The sequence below is a fragment of the Cornus florida genome, unplaced genomic scaffold (assembly GCF_030987335.1).
Source record: "Cornus florida cultivar Cherokee Brave unplaced genomic scaffold, ASM3098733v1 CherokeeBrave_3.0.0_Hap2_Chr07, whole genome shotgun sequence".
In the NCBI taxonomy this organism is placed as follows: Eukaryota; Viridiplantae; Streptophyta; class Magnoliopsida; order Cornales; family Cornaceae; genus Cornus; species Cornus florida.
Window position 1 is genome coordinate 58613424 of NW_026775577.1, and position 21154 is coordinate 58634577.

General features: G+C 34.8%; 1 protein-coding gene across 1 annotated transcript; it reads right to left on the bottom strand.

Moving 5' to 3' along the window:
- Positions 1 to 45: 45 nt before the first annotated feature.
- Positions 46 to 1255, bottom strand: LOC132267238 (heavy metal-associated isoprenylated plant protein 23-like). Its single transcript, XM_059768338.1, has 2 exons — positions 838 to 1255; positions 46 to 746 (listed from the first exon to the last, which is right to left on the bottom strand). The coding sequence occupies exons 1-2, from the start codon at positions 995 to 997 to the stop codon at positions 451 to 453; spliced, it is 456 nt and encodes a 151-aa protein (XP_059624321.1). The 5' UTR covers positions 998 to 1255; the 3' UTR covers positions 46 to 450.
- Positions 1256 to 21154: the final 19899 nt, after the last annotated feature.

Consider the following 21154-nt stretch of genomic DNA (forward strand, 5'->3'; position numbering starts at 1 on the left):
ACAATGTGTTCATAGATTTGATTTAAATCTAATAATGTGGGTAATAGTATTAGTAAATGCTGGTGAAGAATTTCAGATTCCTAGCGTATACAAAGAAATTTCGCCTCAGACAGCTTGCATTTGCATCTTTTTACAGGCTACAGCTGTGTACAATCCCCAAAGCATCACAGACATAATAACCTTTTTTCTGTTGTGGTAAGCAAAAGTAAAACCACAATAATGCATTAGGAAACTAAATTAAAGTAAAGCTAATACTTGGTGTCTCATAACAACCATTTTATTTTCATCAATCTGCTAAAACCATTCTAAAGCTGTGTGTCCACCTGAATCACTCACAACAGAACTTACAAGGACTTGCAAAATATGAAAAATACCCTCTGAGAGAGAGAGAGCTTAGGCCTCCCTCAGGAGGGAGGGAGGGGGAGAGAGTTATTTCCATCATGCATATATCTACATGATGGAGCAGGCATTGGGGTTGTCATCACTGAACATGGTGATGTAGGGGTCCTCAAATCTGGTGAGGGTGCCACTTGTTGGATTGTCAACCTTCCTGACAAAGCCAGGAGGTGCCTTCTTGTCATAAGATTGAGCATTGTAAGGCTGAGACACAATGTTGTGAGGAACATAGGGCCACATCTCTGCCCTCTTCCCTGTTGACTTTGCCTTCTTCAACACCTTGTTTGCATCAACAAACCCAATTACAGTCACCTTCTGTTGCTTCCTGTTTATCTCCACTGATTTAACTCCTGTTGAGAACAACAACAACATTATTTTTCAGGAATTTACATTTGTAAAACAACCACCACCAAGAAAATAAATAGTTTGAAATCAGCATACCACTTAGTGAAGACAAGGCTTTCTTGACTTTAAGCTCACAGCCTTCACAGTCCATCCTCACTTTGAGCTCCACATTTTGAAATTGCTTCCTCTTCTTCTTGTGCTTATGGCCATTGCTCACCCACCCAGAGATGTAATCTAAAGTTCCTCCAACTCCCATTCTGTTTGTTTCTTAAGAAAATTCTTTTTTATGGAAATGGTTCCAAGAAACAAGCTTGGAAAATGATAGCAATGGCTTCAATATATATATTTATATATATATATATATGCTTTGTGATATCAAGAATATTGAATTCTTGAAAGGAAAGCAGCAATACTACTCGAGAAATCTTTTGAGGGAACAAATTATGAAGGAGAGATGTGAGCACAAGGCAGGTGAGAGACCAACACACAATAAAATGGGTATGTTGGTTGATATATAGACACGTACACATTTTGGGGTGATTCAATTTATGCCCAAAAAGTTTGAAATGGGGTATTCCAAGAAATTGTAGGAAACTTCCCTCCAAGAAATGGGATTCCTTCTTTGTCTTCCAGCAAACAAAGTTAAAAGAGGAACCCAAAGGCTGCTTTGCTAAAGCTTCTTTTAGTTGGTCTGAGATCTTTCTTTACAAAAAGGCCTACTTCTCAAGTAAGCCTTTTAAATTAGGTCCAACGGTGGTAAAAGAGGTGCCCAGTGGTCCTACAAAGCAGAAGCTTTAAGACTGGTTAGGAGTTTTAGGGTGGAAAAAACTAATAGGTATAATAGTTGAAGGCAAAAGAAGAGAAGAATCTATCTTTTTAATGTTCAAATGGCATTTGCATTATTTACACCATACAAAGGAGAAAAATTTCCTTGCACTCCTGTCGCACTGTATAACGGGCACATTTAACCGTTCGATAGCGAGCGTGTAATACACACGCGTGGCTGAATGCGCAAAAGAAGAATCTATCTTTTACTGTTCAGGGAAAAAAAATAAAAAAAATTTAATTCATTATTACACATGAAAAGTGGTGACTTATACTAACTAATATTATTATGAGAGACCATTAATAAACCACTAATTTGTTGGACGAAGATTTGACTTAAAAAAATATAACTAAAATAAGAGTAATGATATTATTATGAGAGACCATTAATAAATTACTAACCGAATGTTTTTAAAATAAGAGTAATGATATTTGCACCAATTTGTTACAGTGAATTATCATAGATCGAATTGGTTCGGTTTTAGATAAAATTCAAACCAATCCGGTCCTCACGGATTGGCTAAATCTAAAACCGAACCGATCCGCAGAGACTATTAATCCGAACCAAACCGAATTGTAAAATAACGGATTGAGTTTTTTCAAATAACTTAATATAATTATATTGTAGTTATGCCTAACCCAATATATGATTATATTTTACTATTTTAGTTATGACTCAGCCAAATAATAAATCTGTCAAAACAGTGTGTTGTAACACATTTAATCTAAAAAAAAATAGTAAGAAAGTGAGTGATGGAGATTTGCAAGAATTTTTTAGATGTTATGGTAATAAATTAATAATATATAATATAGTTTCTTCTGAAGATGAGTGACGAAGAGAGAGTTGATATACATGCAGAGATTTAGAGGCTGGGAGTAGAAAACCAAGGGTTAGATACGCTTATGTAGGACTAAAATTTAAAAGCAAATAATGAATAAAAAATAAATAAATAGAAATAATATATTACAATATACATATAATTATATATATATATATATATATATTATAATATAATTCACGGATCGGATCGGTTTTTTCAAGGTTCAATCTGTTAACCGAACCGCTCATTGCGGATTGCTAATTTTTAAAACCATCACCGAACCATTAAATCAAAAAACCGAACCGAGCCATACGGATTGGATTAGTTCGGATCGGTTTGACGGATTAGCAGATTATTTGAACACCCTTAGAATTACTTAACCGAATTTTTTTGATTGGTTATTTATGTACAATACATATAAGTGGAGACCCTACTTCTTTATTTATTCGATTTGTTATAGTGAATTATCACCCTCCATTTACATGTACTGTGCATAAATAATAAATCAGAAATACTTGATTAGGTAATTCAATACAACAAATCGGTTCAAATATTATTACTCTTAAAATAATGAATTAGATTTCATCCGAACCATGGTTGGAACCATTTGACATGCCAACCCGTGGAGACAGACCTTAACAAAATAACAAGTCTCTAATAAGAGGGTGTTATTGTAATTTACGGACATAAAATAAAATAATAAAAATAGTATGTGATAATGAAGTAAGGAGCGCGTGGTCGAGAGGCCTGGTGAAGAATCTCGTTCAAATTTCGAAACCCTAACATTTAGGGCGCTTGGGTGACAATACAGAAGGAAATTGGCTGACGATCGATCTCGGGTGGGTTGGCGATGGCAACGTTTGGGCAACTTTTGAAAGTGAGAAAGATGAAGGAGAATAGAAGAAAAGATTTGACAATACCCAAATCTTTGTCTGGTCAATTGATGATGCTCCCAGGAGACCCAAATCCATGTCTGCCGGTGGTTGAGAGAACTATGTGTATTCGTGCGTGTAAATTGGAGAACTATCGTGGATCAAAGATGAACTGGTACGAAGTTAAATTGTCAAGCAATGACCGCGGTGGGGAAACGAAAAGAAGGAAAGGAAAAGGTTTTCCTCATATGGCAGCAATGAATCCGATCTGGGAGAATGTGAAGACTCCATTGTGGAGCCGCTGTGTACCTATTGGCTCAACTATTTACAGCATCGGTGGTGGTGATTACTATGATAAGTACTCTGATGAAGTCCGTGCCATCAATTTGTCATTGAGGCAGTTTAAGCAAGTTGCTCCGATGAAAAGTATAAGGAGCTGCCCTCACCCAGTTGCTGTAGATGACAAGATCTATGTCTTTGGGGCAATAGAGGAAATCCGGAGATTGAGGTTTTCGACACAATCAACAATTCTTGGGTAACTGTCACTCCTCCTTCATCTCCTGTGTCTCTAAAGTACTACCATTATGGATTCTTTGCAAATTATGATGATGCTAAAAAAAGGATTATCTGCGGCTCCATGAAAACCAAATACCTCCTTGCCTAACCACACCAATAGTCGGTGGTTCTTCGTGGCATATTCTAGACACGATGAGTTTGAATTTGAATCCTCGAATATAACCGGAGCAGCATTGGTTGACAATACTCTCTACTGGATTTCTTGTAAGTTGCAGCCCAGGCTCAAGTTATCTGTGTATGATATGGAAACGCATTTGTCGGCCAGCAGCACTATCTTAGGCTTTGATTGTTTTGTTGACGGCTATAAGCTTTTTCATGGCCAAATCTATCATGTGCCAGGCTTTTTTCATTTCCGTGATAATGAGTTCTACTTTATTTGGCATGATAGCCAGCCGAAACATTCTCTGGTTCGATGCTCCAGAATACTAGTTTCTAAACAAGTTGATGAGGAGGAAGATAAAATTCACTTGAAAGCTCATGTTGTCACCACCAAAACTTATCTACTTCCTTTATTTTCTGTGCTCATCGTTTTTGTGGTGCTGTAAGTAAAATCACCAAATTTTTACTTTGCCTTTCTCTTGCCCAAACTGATCATAAAGGCTTAAATGTTTCCAATACTCCTTTTCTTTTCAGAACTATTTATTTATTTATTTCATTATTACTTATTCTATTTATTTATCTAGAGGCTTTCTTGGTTGGGTTAACTGTAAGTAAATTCTCCAACTTTTTACTTTTACTTTTACTTTTTCTTGCCCATGCTGATCATATAGGTGTAAATGTTTCCAATACTCCTTTACTTTTTGGAACTAACTATTTATTTATTTCATTATTACTTGTTCTATTTATTTTGATAGTTGTAAGGACCAAAACCCTAGCCACTGATTTATAGTCCACGATCTAGAGGCTTTCTTGGGGCCCAAGCTCGTGACTCTTGGAGAGTCACTCCTTTGCGTGTCTTGTGGTGTCTATGACTTGAAAGGAATAGGAGATCATTTGATGGAAAGGAAAATCATATTGGGTCGCTGAAATTCTCTATTCTTAGCACCTTTTTTTGTTGGGTTCTAGGAAGAAATTATAAATCTCTGGATGAGCTCGTAGAGTTTTTGGATCTGATGAGCGTTTAGAGGCCCTATTTGGCCTTCTTTTGTTTTTGAGGGATGCGTTCCTCTTTTGAACGCCTTTTAATAAATTCTTACTTATCCAAAAAAAAAAAAAAAAAAAAAACCGATCTAGAGGCTTTCTTTGTTGGGTTAACTATTTTTAACTACTTTGTGAATTTCAACTAAAAATAAATAAAAATAAAAATAACATATTTGCAAATTCAAATTCTCCCTAACTACGAAATTCAATAAGTCCATTATGATATTCAACAATCTTTTTTTTTTTATTTTTTCGATAAATAAGAGAATTCAAAAAAAGCGTTCAAAAGGGGACCGTTTCCCGAAACAACAAAACAGACCCAGAGGACCCTAAGGTCCTAAGGAACTCAGAAAATCGATCCTCTCCTTTGGGGAGGAACAGTGACTACCCGAAATCCAACAACATAAAGAATTGATAAGAAAATATTTAAGAACAACAATCGAAGATTCCTCTCCTTCAAAGAATCTATTGTTTGCTCCCTCCACAAACACCACCAAAAGCACAAAGGCGCCATCCTCCATTATCCACGAGCATGAGATCCCACATAGCACCCTCTCCAAGTGTCCATCAATCCTCTCGTAGATCTAGGCATAACCCACGAAACCTCGAAAATACCTAACAAAAGGCTCCAACAATCATAAGCCACTAGATAGTGTAACATATCAACCGACTCTCCATTACACTTGTACATGCAACACCAGTTAACTATGATTTGATTTCGCCGCCTCAAGTTGTCAAGTGTCAAAATCTTGCCCCACACCGCTGTCCAAGCAAAGAACGCCACTTTGGGCGGCGCCTTGGATTGCCACACTGCCTTCTATGGAAACACAATCCCAACAATATCTGAAAAACACCAAAAAAAGGATCTCACTTTAAAAATTCCTCGAGAAGAAGGCACCCAAACTAGAGAATCCCTACCTCCGCCTCGAATCTCATGAGAATACAACCATTCCAACAACCCATAGACGTCGTCCAACTCCCAATTTGAAAAGCTCTGAAGAAGTTCACATCCCATGTCAACCTCCCACTATCCTCGTATAATTTTCCTCCTCTTGGATGCAAATTTTTAATTTTGCATGGACATGCGTATTATACGGACGGTCCGAATGCCCGTTGCACTATGCAACTGGCACAATGAAGTTTTCTCCATAGAAAGGACTCTCAAAACTCGTAATGCAGTGCATTCACAACATTTGTCATCTTGGTTCGGCAATTGGTCTTCATTATTTTAAATAACATTGGTTTTTTTTTTTTTTTTTTTTTTTTTCTTCTCTAGTTGATACACCCCTCCCGAATTGTTTGCATCCAAGAGGAGTCGAAACTTAAACCTGATACTTTCTGAGGCACCAGGGTCAAAACCAACCCCTTAGGATTCACATCAAAATATTGTATAACCTTAACAGGTAATTAGACCCCTCATATGATGATTTACAGATGAATTTCTTTGAATTTATCATCTTCAATGCATGAATAAGATACAGGTTCATTGTCACAATAAAGAGAACTTGCCCTCTTACTAACTCAAATTGGTAGCCTACCAACATCAAAATGAGTTACTTATCTCCCATTAACTTAAAAGAGTAATTAGTATTTATCATCATTTCCTTCACTTGCAAGTTTAAATTATGTTACTATCATTCAATTGACTTAAGAACATTTAGGGGTTTATCATTTATGAGCTTTAGCATTCTTGATGTAGCAATGTAGCTCAACTTAAAGTCTGCAAAAGAAGTTACTGTTCTTTGGCTGGTAACAAATTTCAAATAAATAGCACAAGAATATGGCTGAGATAGGGCAAAAATAACTATATATATATATATATATATATATATATAGATTTTGCTCATAGAATCGCTAACTTATAGCTTAGAGTGCGATGTTTGTTGTTTGTTGTTTTTTTTAATTTTATATTAGTTTTTGAGTGATACATAATAAATTTTAAATTTCATTGAATTCCATTCTTAAAAGAAACACAATTAAAAAATCTCTTTGTTATGCCTTAGAAGTGTCCGAAATGTGTTTCGGCCGTGTTCCCCCCATGAAATAAAATATTTCAATTTTAGGGCATTTCTAGATGTGTCCTCTGCGTGTCCAATACTACCACCACACCTCTAAAAAAATTGTTCGCACTTCCTAGTTGGTAATACTATGGGCTTCAATTAGGACAGAACCCTGTTTGGAGAGCTTCGGCGGCCTCAAAAAGTTCTTCCAAGCTTTAAAATCCTTTCAAAAAAAAGTAATGTTTGGTTACCCTGTATCCATTCATATCTAATGATTCTAATGGATAGTTGATATGGTAAAGAGAAAAAAATAAAAATCATCTACTCTTAATTTTCTCCACTTTCCGAACTTTTCTATTGAACTAATTTTTTCATAGTCGTCCTCTAACTAGAGATCTCCCTCCCCTTTCCCATCTTCTCTTTGCAGATGAGGCCAACCTTTTCTGTCAAGCCAATGCTCTTTGAAGATCTCACTGGCCAAATGATTAACTTTGACAAGTCTGATGCATATTTTAGTCCTTACACCTCTGCCTCCTCTAAAGCTCAGTGTTCCACCATTCTTGGCATTCATGAAAATGGGTGGACTAACTCCTACCTAGGCCTTCCTGCATTTATGGGTAGATAAAAAATTGGCACCTTCAATGACCTAGCTGATCGAGTTAGTTCGAGGATTAATCTCATCAAGGGAGATCGAGTTGGGCATGGAAAGGAATTCAGTCAATGAAGCATATCATTTTGCATTGTTTTCAGTGGCGGATTGCAGATGGTTCAAAAGTTAACTGTTGGATGGATCCATGGCTGCCGGACCCCTCCAATCCCTGCATCACCACTCCACCACCAGTAACTGTTGTTGCGGACCTCATCAACCATGACACCTCTAGCCGGAAAGCTAACCTTATCTCTCAGCTCTTTAACAATAGAGACAGTTCCCTCATTCTCTAAATCGCTCTCAGGATCACCTTAGGCTCTGACTCTCCTATTTGGAATGCTTTATCAAATGGCAAATTCTCTGTCAAAAGTGCCTACAAAGTGGCCTATAATCTACGTCACAAGCCTTCTCCCCGGACTCCTGCATCTGATCAAGCCTCAAACAGTCACTCTCGGTAATTTAAGTCCCAATGGAAGAACTTTTGGTCCATTAAAACCCAACGAAAAATCCATTCTTCCTCTGGCAATGGCCTATGAGAAAATATCAGTTCTATCCAATGTTAAGTACAGAGCATCATTCAGGATGACACATCTCCAATATGTAGTCTTGAACCTGAGATAATTTTTCGTCTTCTCTGTAAGTGCCCCTCCTCTCAACTTGTTTGGCGCCAAAGCCCGCTTCGTCTCCATTTTGACTCCACCTTCCTCCCATGGGCTATGCAATGGCAACACTTTATTGAACTATGGCAGCCCCATCCAGATGGCAAGACTCTCTTAAGCCTAGCTTCATTCACTCTAAGGTGGTTTCGGCCTCTGCCACCCCAAAGGTATGGCTATCAAGACAGCCTCAATTTTCATGCTCAATATTCCTAATTTGGAGGTAGCAGAGGGTCATGTCATTCGTGGAAGACTTTCTCTCCTCTCCCAATGGGGATATCACTAGATTATCATTGAAAGTGACTGCCTCAACCTCTGCAATTTTTCGCCTTCAAACTGTTTGTCAAAAGTTCTAGGCGAAGGCATTGTATCCTCTTGGATAATTAGCAAGGGTATTCTCTCTCTTGGTCCCCTAGGTGCTGCAATTCCATAGCCCACATGATTGGCAAATGCGCCCTGTAGTCCAAACAAAGTGATCTTCATTGGCGGATCTTTTCTGCCATTGAGGCTGAAGCCTCCCCCCTTTTCTCTTAGTTCTCTCTGTATCCAAGAAAAAAAAAATAATAACTTTTCTATTGAACTCCAAAACTACTATCTTCATTTTATCATCATTATTATTTATTTTCTTATCATCATCTCTCCTCACATATTTTTCTTCTCATTATGACTTTCAAACGCAACAAAAATCCTCTCCATCTCTCTCACTATCTCATTTCATCTTCTATATTTTATTCTCTCACATCTTTTGGTGTTTTTGGATCATACCAAAGGATTTTAAGTTAGTATTTTGATTTTAAATTTAAAAAACAACTATAGAGATTTTCTACTAGGAATAAAGTGTGAAAATTTTGTTTATTTATATTATTGAATATGTTTAGTAGAAAGTCGTTGGATTTGTAGCTCGAAATTAGCACTAGTTTCCTTTTTCATTTGGGATGCTTTTATTTTAGAGTTGTGATTGATATGGTACCTTCTTATAGTAAAGTTGTGGATATTCTTGTTATAAACAAAGAATTGAGTTTTGAAGGCTCTATAAATACAGATGGGTTTGGGGAGAGATGTAAGGGGCTGGTGAATGTTGTGAGGAGAGGGGAGAGTATATGTAATTCCTATGAAGAAAGGGTTTCTAGCGTTCTTAGCTCGGAAAAGAACAGAAAGGGGTCTTGGTGCGTTTAGCCCCAAAAAGAACAGAAGATAGAAAGAAGAAACGAGTGAAAGAGTGTATGGGATTTTGACATCTATTGTTGTATATTTTCTTCCTTGATACATAATAGTGAAATATTTCTCTCCATGAACGCAGTTCTGGAGTTGGGTGAACCATGTAAAAAATTGTGTTATGCGTTGATGTACATGATTGTTATATCCTTATATGTTTGCGTGATTGATATAATCATGATACTTCCACTGAATGTGACGAAAGAGGGAGTTAGTATCCCTAACAAGTGGTATCCGAGTCGATGGTGAGTTGGAGCCTGTGGTTGGTCCTGAAGATCAGAGCAAAAAATTGGTGTGAATTTTGTTAGAGCATAAGCTTTATCATGGATTTTATGGAGATTTAACCAAAGTTGATGATGACACAAGGTATATTGATTGTGTGAAGCCCATGAGGAATGTTTTGGGGACAAGCCAAAGATTGGTAGCTAGTTCTCAAGATGGGGTGAGTATGGTGTGAAGAAAAGATTTGTTGCTTTGAGCCAGAAAAACAATGGATGAGGATGAGTTTGAAGATATATGGGTTGCCATGCTTGAGCAATTGAGTGATAAATTGAAGGAATGAAGCAAGAAGTGGTTTGATCCAAGGTGAAGAGTTCGTCAGTCGAGGTGGAGCTATAGAGGAGCGCATAAAGACCAAATTCAAGCCAATGTGGAGATTGATGGGTTTGTGGCTAGAAATTAAAATTAATTTCCTTTTCCTTTTGGGATGCTTTTATTTTAGAGTTCTGACTGATATGATAACTTCTTGTAGTCAAGTTGTAGAATTCTTGTTCAACAAGGAATTGGATTTTGAAAACTCTATAAATGCAGATGGGTTTGGGGAGAGAGTGAGAGAGAGAAGATACAAGGGGCTAGTGACTGTTGTGAGGAAAGGGGAGAGTATATGGCCCTGCTTGGATTGACACTCTCAAAACAGTTTTCTGTTTTTAGAGTGTCAAAAATTCAAAAAACCCATTTTTGCACTGCTTGGTGCCTATTTTTGAAAAAGAGTTTTTAGAAAACTGAGTTAAGGGAGTATGGGTTTTTTGAAAACAACTTAAAGTTGTTTTGAGAGTTTTCAGAAAGAATGAAAACACGGAGATAGGAAGGTCGCTTAAAAAAAAGACGCTAAAGGGGTTGTCGTTTAAAGCTTCTCTCTCTAAGCCCAAACTGTATGTTCTCTCTCTAAACCTAAACCTAAATCTAAACCTAAACCGTACCTTCTTCATTCTTTCTCTCTCTACTGTAAAACTCTAGCGCTTTGCCGTCTTTCGTCCCATGTTGGTGAGTTTTCTCTCAGGCTTCGGATTCGCCTTCAGGGAATGGAGCCCAATCTTTAGATCATCAAGTTCTCCCGATTCAGGTTTAAGGATTATGGCTTCTTTGAATTCATGGGTATTTCATTGGTTGTGGCCGGATTCTTCTCTTTTATGCAGATCAGGTAGAACGATTGACTCAAGGCAGATGTGACGCAGTAGACGAGGGTGGTCGGATACGGGCTGAACTTCGGAAGTCCTTTCTTTATTCAGTTCCTTCTGAAGTTGGGAGCCGATGTCAGAGGTTGCGATACGAAGGGTTGCGACACTACCAAGATGATTGATGCGAGGTCAGGGAAAATTCAGAGTCACTGGTATGAATTCGAAGTACCGATGTGATGAATTAGAAGTAAAATTGCAGGAATTGTGCGACAGTAATTTAGGAAATTTTAGAAATTATTCGATTGCAATTTAGGGCAAGTTTGCAATTAAAATTGTTATATTGCAGAACAACGATTGCTACACCTACCTTGATCATCAAGCTCCAGAAAGACATTACTGATTCTTCAAAGCTCGAATTCCACTTGGGTTCAGATAGAAATGGAGTTGGAATATCTATTGGGTTTAGGTATAAATGAATGCTAAATCTGGCTCAAATTGTGAATCGTAAGCGGCTTTGCCCATTGCAGGTCTAGTTGGAGGACATTATTGATTGTTTGGAGCTTGTGATTCCTTTGTTGTTCAATTTATCTATGGAAAAAAAATGGTTGTGATAACAGAGCTAATGAATTGACATTAGAGATCAGTGTTCAATTTATCTATGAGATGGAGCTATCTGGGCACTGCTTGCTTTTCCAATAATGTAAATTTGAGATGTCCACACTTTCTCTCACTAGTTTCTCTCACTAGAAACATCGTAGGTACCTCTTTGCTTGAAATTCAACAATTCCAGTCTCACTTGAACAGCATCCTATCGAATTGAATACCCAAAACCCAATTTGTTGACTTCTTCGACTAGTGAATTGATAGTAGAGATCATTCATGCCAAAGTTATAAAAAACGGTTCTGTCCAACAGTTGCAAGTGGGGAACCATGTTTTGAGTCTGTATGTAAAATCCCAGAACTTGGGTCATGCACAAAAGGTGTTTGCTGAAATTCCTAGTAGAGATGTTCGGTCTTGGAAGATTTTTAGACAATTAAACAGTTTTTTTAGTTTTTGGTTTCTGAAAACTGTTTTGGAGTTTTCTAACCAAGGAGAATTTCAAACTCAGAAATTTTAACAGTTTTCATTCTCTAAAAACTGTTTTTCAAAACCATTCTTTGAACTTCAATCCAAGCAGGGCCTATGTAATTCCTGTGAATAAAAGGATTTTGGTGTTGGTTTGGTTGTAGATTCTCTGCCTTGATGCATAATAATAATGTAAAATTTATCTCTCCCTCAACATAGTCTTAGAGTTGGGTGAATCATGTAAAATATTATGTTATGTATTTGTGGGGGCAAAAATCTCCCCTTCCAATTAAGACGAGCCACGTTAGTTAGCAAGGGTCTTGCCCAATACAACAACTTTGGATTAAGCAAACCAGGGTCCTTCCAAGGCCCAGAAACGAAGCCCAGCTCAGAAGAACCTTCGTCGGTACCACAACCCATTATAAGATCGATCGAAGTTATCTCTCCGGCCTAACACAGTTTGATCAAGCCTAAAAGAGTCATCATCAGCCCATCACAAGACCAGCTTAATCTATTCTCGGTCAAACATACAACCAAGACAAACATTATCCATGATTCGGATCAGATCAATCACTGCATCATAAGAACCTTATATGGAAGAGTCTATATGAAGAAAGACCTCGTATAGAAGAAAAGTTTTATATGGAACAAAATGTAGAAAGATAATGATGAACAAAATCGTGGAGAACAAGCAAGACAAGTCTTATCCTAATCTGAATATATTTGTATAAATAGGGGCAAGGTCCCCAATAAAAGACATACGCAACATTTGCACCATTATTATTCTTTTTCATTGAATTATTATTCTTTTTCATTGAATCTGTCATCTTCTTTGAGTGTTTTGCTTTTATGCGTTGACTTTTCAAAGTTGACGGATTTTTGCACCTACACTTTGGCGCCGTCTGTGGGAACCGGAGAAACACAAAAGTCACTCCAAGTCCCAATTCCAGCAACGTGACTTGAAATTAAAATTTCGAAGTCAGCAACGTGACGAAGTCGAAGGAGAGTATGAATTTGAATCCAACCCTTTTCCGACGTTCGAAGCCCATGTTCCTCACACAGCTAGATCTTCCTTTGCACAACAAACGCAGGCGACTGAAGCCCGTGTTCCTCACACGGCCAGATCTTTGCATAACAAGTGTAGTTGTCCAACCACAACACGTAACACGCTGAACGTGTTTGCACGAAGGACAACAAGCCGAAGGCTAATTGCCAAAGAAATAGTCCCATACAATTTTGCAACAAATATTCAAAGGACTTAAAAGGTATTCCAATGGTTTAATCTTCGATCAAGGTACGATTGCCGCCTTCGCCTCTTTAATTAATGTTTTATTCTTGATTTCTATTATTGAATCAAAATCTAAGAGCCATGATTAGGGCCAAGGTTTTTCTTGTAGAAATTAAGAAGATGATAAATCTATAGAATTTATATTTGCATATTGGGACGTTGATTTTATGCAAAACCGCGATCTCGTTGATCCACAAAAGTATATATTAAAATCTTGATTTACTTGGATTATTTTATTTGATTTTAATCATGATCCTTAGAGCAGTAGAGTACTTAAAGACCTTGCTTGCAAGTCAAATTGGCATAAATGCCAGAACTTTAGGATGAAAAGTTTTTTTTTCAAAATTAAAAATCATGTTCTCTTGGAGAAGTACCCAGAGTACTAAGCTTTCGTGATTAGATGTCTGGGTTGTTTCAATAGCTTCTTTCCCAGTGATTAGCTCTAGGAGCACAACAACGTAAGAGTACACATCTATCTTTTCATTAATTTTGCCATACATCATGTACTCCGAGGCTACGTATCCAAAGGTTCCAATAACATGAGATGGCATTGCAAATGCTGAAGCTTTCTGAGTTTGTTGATGAACCATTGCTGCTCCAAATTGAAAACTGTAGGTGATTGAATGTTTCATTGCTTTTTCAAGCAATTTATATGTATATAAAAAAAGAAAAAAAAATTTCAAAATCTAATATATATATATATATATATATATATATATATATGAAGTGTATCAAATATGAGCATTGATGATGTCATCACTCCTTAGATGAAGAGTGCAAAATTGATGCTTATACTTTGTGATTAATGTTTAAATGGATTTTGATAGATGCAAAAGCTACATGATATCATCACTTTTTATTTGCTTATATTTGTGTTCTGCTTAAACTCCATAGTTGGTTTTGGTTTTAAAAAAATGCACGTCAAACAAGAAAACTTTACTTTTTAAACTTGGAATTCAGTAGTTGCCTTTGTGCAATTATTCATATAAACTAAAGTTCTCCCTTGATTAGTTTATATGATTATAAGTTAATAAACAATAAAATTTGTTGTTATTAGCTCAAGAAAACAATTTGGTCAAGGTTTTCATGAGACATTCTCCAATCACATAGTCCTATTGAGCCATTGAACAATATTGCAGTACAGAGTACTATGGTTTTTTTGGTAACTACAGTTAAGATTTTGTTGTTTTATTGTTTAATGAATAACAATATACTAGTGAATGCACAAGCTGTGCTATTTGGTCTACTAAATGAAGTCCTAAACATATTATAGGCATCAAATAATTTCAATTGAACTTTAAATGTTTTTAGAGTTGCTATATCTGATAACGAATAAATACTTGTTGCTGATTGGAATTTCTATTTATATATTCAATTGTGATATATAAGAAGTTCTTAAAATTCTTTCTTTCCTTCAATCAATTGGTATATGCTGCATGTAATTTTTTTACATGCTTCTAGTAAATTTGTTTACAAATAACTTTATATTTGCTCCATGTTTGTATGTTGATTAATAATTTTTGGGTTTGGTTTATTTGCATTGCAAGAAAGACCGATCCCTAAGTGAAGTGGCAAATAGCTCAACTATGCAGCTATGCTATATGTGGCGTCAGAACCCAAAAAAAAAAAAAAAAAAAATCACGGACCTCAAAAGTCCGAAGGTATCAAAAATAAAAATTTCTTACAAGGCACAAAAGAGTGTTGAGGAGTAAAATTACATGAAAATTACCTCAAACTCAAAGGAGTCAAAGGTTAAATTTTCATGCAAAATCCTAAGGGTATGTTTGGTTAGCATGAAGTAGATAGAAAGGAAAAGGAAAAGAAACATAAATTTTTTAAATTTGTTAGGAGTTTGGTTAGTGTGAAAGAGAAAAATTTTAAGAAAGTAAATTTCTAACGGCCACTTAATTTTCCTCAAAATGTTTCTTGCAAAAAACACAGGGAAATTTTACTTTCCCGTAAAAGTGGTGCCTTCATATCTTAGCTTCCTATTATGCCCATACCACTTTCTCCACAAACTTCATTAGGTAAGTTCCCTTCTATTGTAAATTGCTTATATGATAATGTAATACTAATTTAATTGTATATAGTTTTAAATGTGCATACAAAATTAAATTTTTATTATATTTTTTTCCTTCCATAATTAAAAATGATTTAGAGTGATATATATATATATATATATATATATATATATATGAAAATCTGAATATTTAGGAGTTGAGGGTTGGGTGAAAAACTAGGATTAGTGTCTCTCCGCATACAATTTTATTTATTATTATTTTTTTTTCCTTTCTACGTATACAATTTACAATTTAATTTATACATGTACTTTTTTATACATGGACTTATCTTGACTTTAGGACTCTAGGTAAATTAGATGTACCAAACTAATTTAGTTTTAATTAATTCTACATATATTAGATGTATCAAACTAATTTAGTTGAAGCACTGTATTTTGTTTAGACTAAACATTTTTTTATTTTTTATTTTTTTATGACTAAAAGTATATATATTAACTTCAATCTTTTTTCCTAAATATTTTTCGGAATAATTTTTTTATTAATTAAACTTGTACCTATAATCATATATATCAAATTATTAAATATCAGATTCATTGTTTCATTTTGAAATTAAAATTTTAATTTTGTTTATAAGTTAAAAGATAGAGTGATATCTCAAAAATAATTTTATGACTAAAAGGGTAGTTTTAATAAATACAATCATTTTTTTTCCACTTTCATGCTCTCCAAACACACAAAATATTATTTTCACATAACTTTCTTGAAAAAAATTCTTGCTAACCAAATGTATGATGGAAACTTGATTTCCTTTTCCTTTTTTTTTCCTTTCTTTCACTTTCCATCATAATTTTCTGTCCAACCAAACGGATCCTAAGGCACAAAAGAGAGCCGAAGAATAAAATTACATGAAATTCTCCTCGAACTCAAAAAAGTCGAAGGTTAAATTTTCATATAACATCCTCTAAGGCACAAAAAAGTGCTGAAGAATAAAATTATATGAAAATTACTTCGGATTCAAGAAAGATGAAGGTTAAATATTCATAAAACTCCTCAAGGCTCCAAAGAGTGCCGAAGAATAAAATTATGTGAAAATGACCTCAGACTAAAAGAAGCTGAAAGTTAAATTTTCTTAAAAATCTTTCAAGAACAAATGAGTACGGAGGAATAAAATTACATGAAAATCATCTCGAATTCAAAGGAGTCAAAGGTTAAATTTTCATGTAAAACCCTCTAAGGCACAAAAGAGTGCCGAGGAATAAAATTACATGAAATTCACCTTGAACTCAAAGAAGTTGAAGGTTAAATTTTCATGGAAAATCCTCTAAGGCACAAAAAAGTGCAGAGGAATAAAATTATATAAAAATAACATCAGATTCAATAAAGTCGAAGGTTAAATTTTCATAAAACTTCTCAAGGCACCAAAGAGTGCCGAAAAATTAAATTATGTGAAAATTACCTCGGACTCAAAGAAGCCGATGGTTAAATTTTCATAAAACTCCTCAAGGCACAAATGAGTGTTGAGGAATAAAATTACATGAAAAGCACCTTAAACTCGAAGCACTCGAAGGTTAAATTTTTAGGTAAAATCCTCTAAGGCACAAAAGAGTGCCAAGGAATAAAATTATATGAAAATTACCTCGAACTTAAAGGAGTTAAAGGTTAAATTTTCATGTAAAATCCTCAAAGGCACAAAAGAGTGCCGAGGAATAAAATTACATGAAATTCATCTCGAACTCAAAGAAGTCGAAGGTTAAATTTTCATGTAAATCCTCTAAGGCACAAAAAAAGTGCCAAGGAATAAAATTATATGAAAATTACTTCGGATTCAAGAAAGCCGAAAGTTAAATTTTCATAAAAGTCCTCAAGGAACCAAAGAATGTTGAAAAATAAAATAATGTGAAAATTATCTCGGACTCAAAGAAGCCAAAGGTTAAATTTTTATAAAAATCATCAAGGCACAAATGAGTTCCGAGGAATAAAACTACATGAAAATCACCTCGAACTCGAAGTAGTCAAAGGTTAAATTTTCATGTAAAATCCTCTAAGGCACAAAAGAGTGCCGAGGAATAAAATTACATGAAATTTACCTTGAACTCAAAGAAGTCGAAGGTTAAATTTTCATGTAAAATCCTCTAAGGCACAAAAAAGTGTAGAGAAATAAAATTTTATGAAAATTCTTTTGGATTCAAGAAAGCCGAAGGTTAAATTTTCATAAAACTCATCAAGACACCAAAGAGTGCTAAAGAATAAAATTATGTGAAAATTACTATAGACTAAAAGAAGCCGAAGGTTAAATTTTCATTTAAATCCTCAAGGCATAAATGAGTGCTGAGGAATAAAATTACTTGAAAATCACCTCGAACTCAAAGGAGTCAAAGGTTAAATTTTCATGTAAAATCATTTAAGGCACAAAAGAGTGCCAAGGAATAAAATTACATGAAATTCACCTCGAACTCAAAGAAGTCGAAGGTTAAATTTTCATGTAAAATCTTCTAAGGCACAAAAAACGTGCCGAGGAATAAAATTATATGAAAATTATTTCGGATTCAAGAAAGTCGAAGGTTAACTTTTCATAAAACTCCTCACGGCACCAAAGAGTGCCGAAGAATTAAATTATGTTAAAATTATCTCGGACTCAAAGAGAAGCCGAACGTCAAATTTTCATTAAAATCCTCAAGGCACAAATGAGTGCCGAGGAATAAAATTACATGAAAATCACCTTGAACTGGAAAGAGTCGAATGTTAAATTTTCATGTAAAATCCTTTAAGGCACAAAATAGTGCCGAGGAATAAAATTATATGAAAATCATCTTGAACTCAAAGGAATCAAAGGATAAATTTTCATATAAAATCCTCTAAGGAACAAAAGAGTGCCGAGGAATAAAATTACATAAAATTCATCTCGAACTCAAAGAAGTCGAAGGTTAAATTTTCATGTAAAATCCTTTAAGGCACAAAAGAGTGCCGAAGAATAAAATTATATGAAAATTACTTCGGATTCAAGAAAGCCGAAGGTTACATTTTCATAAAACTCCTCGAGGCACCTAAGAGTGCCGAGGAATAAAATTATGTGAAAATTACCTTGGACTCAAAGAAGCCGAATGTTAAATTTTCATAAAAATCCTCAAGGCACAAATGAGTGCCGAGGAATAAAATTACATGAAATTCACCTCAAACTTGAAGTAGTCGAAGGTTAAATTTTCATGTAAAATACTTTAAGGCACAATAGAGTGCCGCAGAATAAGACTACATACAATCACCTCTAACTCAAAGGAGTTAAAGGTTAAATTTTCATCTAAAATCCTCTAAGGCACAAAAAAGTGCCAAGGAATAAAATTACATGAAATTCAACTCAAACTCAAAGAAGTCGAAGGTTAAATTTTCATGTAAAATCCTTAAAGGCACAAACAAGTGCCGAAAAAATAAAATTATATGAAAATTACTTCGGATTCATGAAAGCTGAAGGTTAAATTTTCATAAAAGTTCTTAAGGCACCAAAGAGTGCCGAAGTATAAAATTATGTGAAAATTACCTCGGATTCAAAGAAGTTGAAGGTTAAATTTTTATAAAAATTCTCTACACACAAAGGAGTGCCGAGGAGTAAAATTACATGAAAATCACCTTAGACTCCAAGGTGTCAAATGTTCAGTTTTCATGTAAAATCCTCTAAGGTATAAAAAGTGCCGAAGAATAAAATTATATGAAAATTAACTTGATCTGAAAGAAGCTGAAGATTAAATTTTCATAAAAATCCTCTATGCACAAAGGAGTGCCGGGGAATAAAATAACAAGATAATCACCTTGAACTCAAAAGTAGTCGAAGGTTAATTTTTCATGTAAAATCCTCTAAGGTGCAAAAAAGTGCCAGGGAATCAAATTATATAAAAATTACTTCGGATTCTAGAGAGCGGAAGGTTAAATTTTCATAAAACTCCTCAAGGCACCAAAGAGTGTTGGAGAACAAGATTACATGAAAATTATGTCGGACTCAAAGAAGCCGAAGGTTAAATTTTCATAAAAATCTTCGAGACACAAAAGAGTGCCGAAGAATAAAATTATATGAAAATTACTTCGGACTCAAAGAAACCGAAGGTGAAATTTCATAAAAATTCTCTAGGCACAAATGAGTGCCGAGGAATAAAAGTACTTGAAAATCACCTCGAATTCGAAGGAGTCGAAAGTTAAATTTTCATGTAAAATCCTCAAGCCACAAAGGAGTGCCAAAGAATAAAATTATGTGAAAATTACCTCGGACTCAAAGAAGCCAAATGTTAAATTTTTATTAAAATTCTCATGGCACAAATGAGTGCCGAGGAATAAAATTACTTGAAAATCACCTCGAACTCAAAGGAGTCAAATGTTAAATTTTCATGTAAAATCCTGTAAGGTACAAAAAAGTGCCGAGAAATAAAATTACATGAAAATCACTCAAAGGAGTCAAAGGTTAAACTTTCATGTAAAATCCTGTAAGGCACATGCAAAAGAGTGCCGAGGAATAAAATTGCATGAAATTCACCTCGAGCTTAATGAAGTCGAAGGTTAAATTTTCATGTAAAATCCTCTAAGGCACAAACAAGTGCCGAGGGATAAAATTATTTCAGATTCAAGAAAGCCAAATGTTAAATTTTCATAAAATTTAACATTATGTGAAAGTTATGTGAAAGTTATCTCGGACTCAAAGAACCCGAAGGTTAAATTTTCATAAAAATCCTCAAGGCACAAAGGAGTGCTGAAGAATAAAATTATATGAAAATTACCTCGGACTCAAAGAAGCCGAAGGTTAAATTTTTAGAAAAATCCTTTAGGCACAAAGGTGTGCCGAAGAATAAAATTATATGAAAATTATCTCGGATTCAAGAAAGTCGAAGGTTAAATTTTCATAATACTCTTCAAGGCACCAAAGAGTGCCGAAGAATAAGATTACATGAAAATTACCTCTGACTCAAAGAAGCCGAAGGTTAAATTTCATAAAAATTCTTTAAGGTATAAAAGAGTGCCAAGGAATAAAATTACATTAAATTCACCTCGAACTCAAAGAAGTCAAAGGTTAAATTTCATGTCAAATCCTCTAAGGCACAAAAAAGTGCCGAGGAATAAAATTATATGAAAATTACTTCGAATTCAAAAAGCCGAAGGTTTAATTTTCATAAAACTCCTCAAGGCACCAAAGAGTACTGAATAATAAAATTATGTGAAAATTTCCTCGGATTCAAAAAAGCCAAAGGTTAAATTTTCATAAAAATCCTCGAGGTGCAAAGAAGTGCCGAAGAATAAAATTATATGAAAATTACCTCGGACTCAAAGAAGACGAAGGTTAAATTTTCATAAAAATCCTTTATGCACAAAAAAGTGCTGAGGAATAAAATTGTATGAAAATCACTTCGAACTTAAAGGAATCAAAGGTTAAATTTTAATGTAAAATCGTCTAAGACACAAAAGAGTGCCAAGAAATTAAATTACATGAAAATCACTTTGAACTCAAAGAAGTCGACGGTTAAATTATCTTGTAAAATCCTCTAAGGCACAAAAAAGTGATGGGGAATAAAATTATATGAAAATTACTTCGGATTCAAGAAAGTCGAAGGTTAAATTTTCATAAAACTCCTCAAGGCACCAAAGAATGCTGAAGAGTAAGATTCCATGAAAATTACCTCAGACTCAAAGAAGCCATTGGTTAAATTTTCACAAAAATCCTCTAGGCACGAAAGATTGCTGAAGAATAAAATTATATGAAAATTATCTCAGACTCAAAGAAGTCAAAGGTTAAATTTTCATAAAAATCCTCTAGGCACAAATGAGTGCTGAAGAATAAAATTATATGAAAAATTACCTCGGACTCAAAGAAGCCGAAGGTTAAATTTTCATAAAAATCCTCAAGACACAAAGA

What these genes read in the sequence shown, in the direction of transcription:
- LOC132267238 (XM_059768338.1), bottom strand. Translation starts at nt 997, where the DNA reads ATGGGAGTTGGAGGAACTTTAGATTACATCTCTGGGTGGGTGAGCAAT. An exon ending in AGCCTTGTCTTCACTAAGTG is followed by an intron (nt 747 to 837) that starts GTATGCTGATTT and finishes TGTTCTCAACAG; the next exon opens with GAGTTAAATCAGTGGAGATA.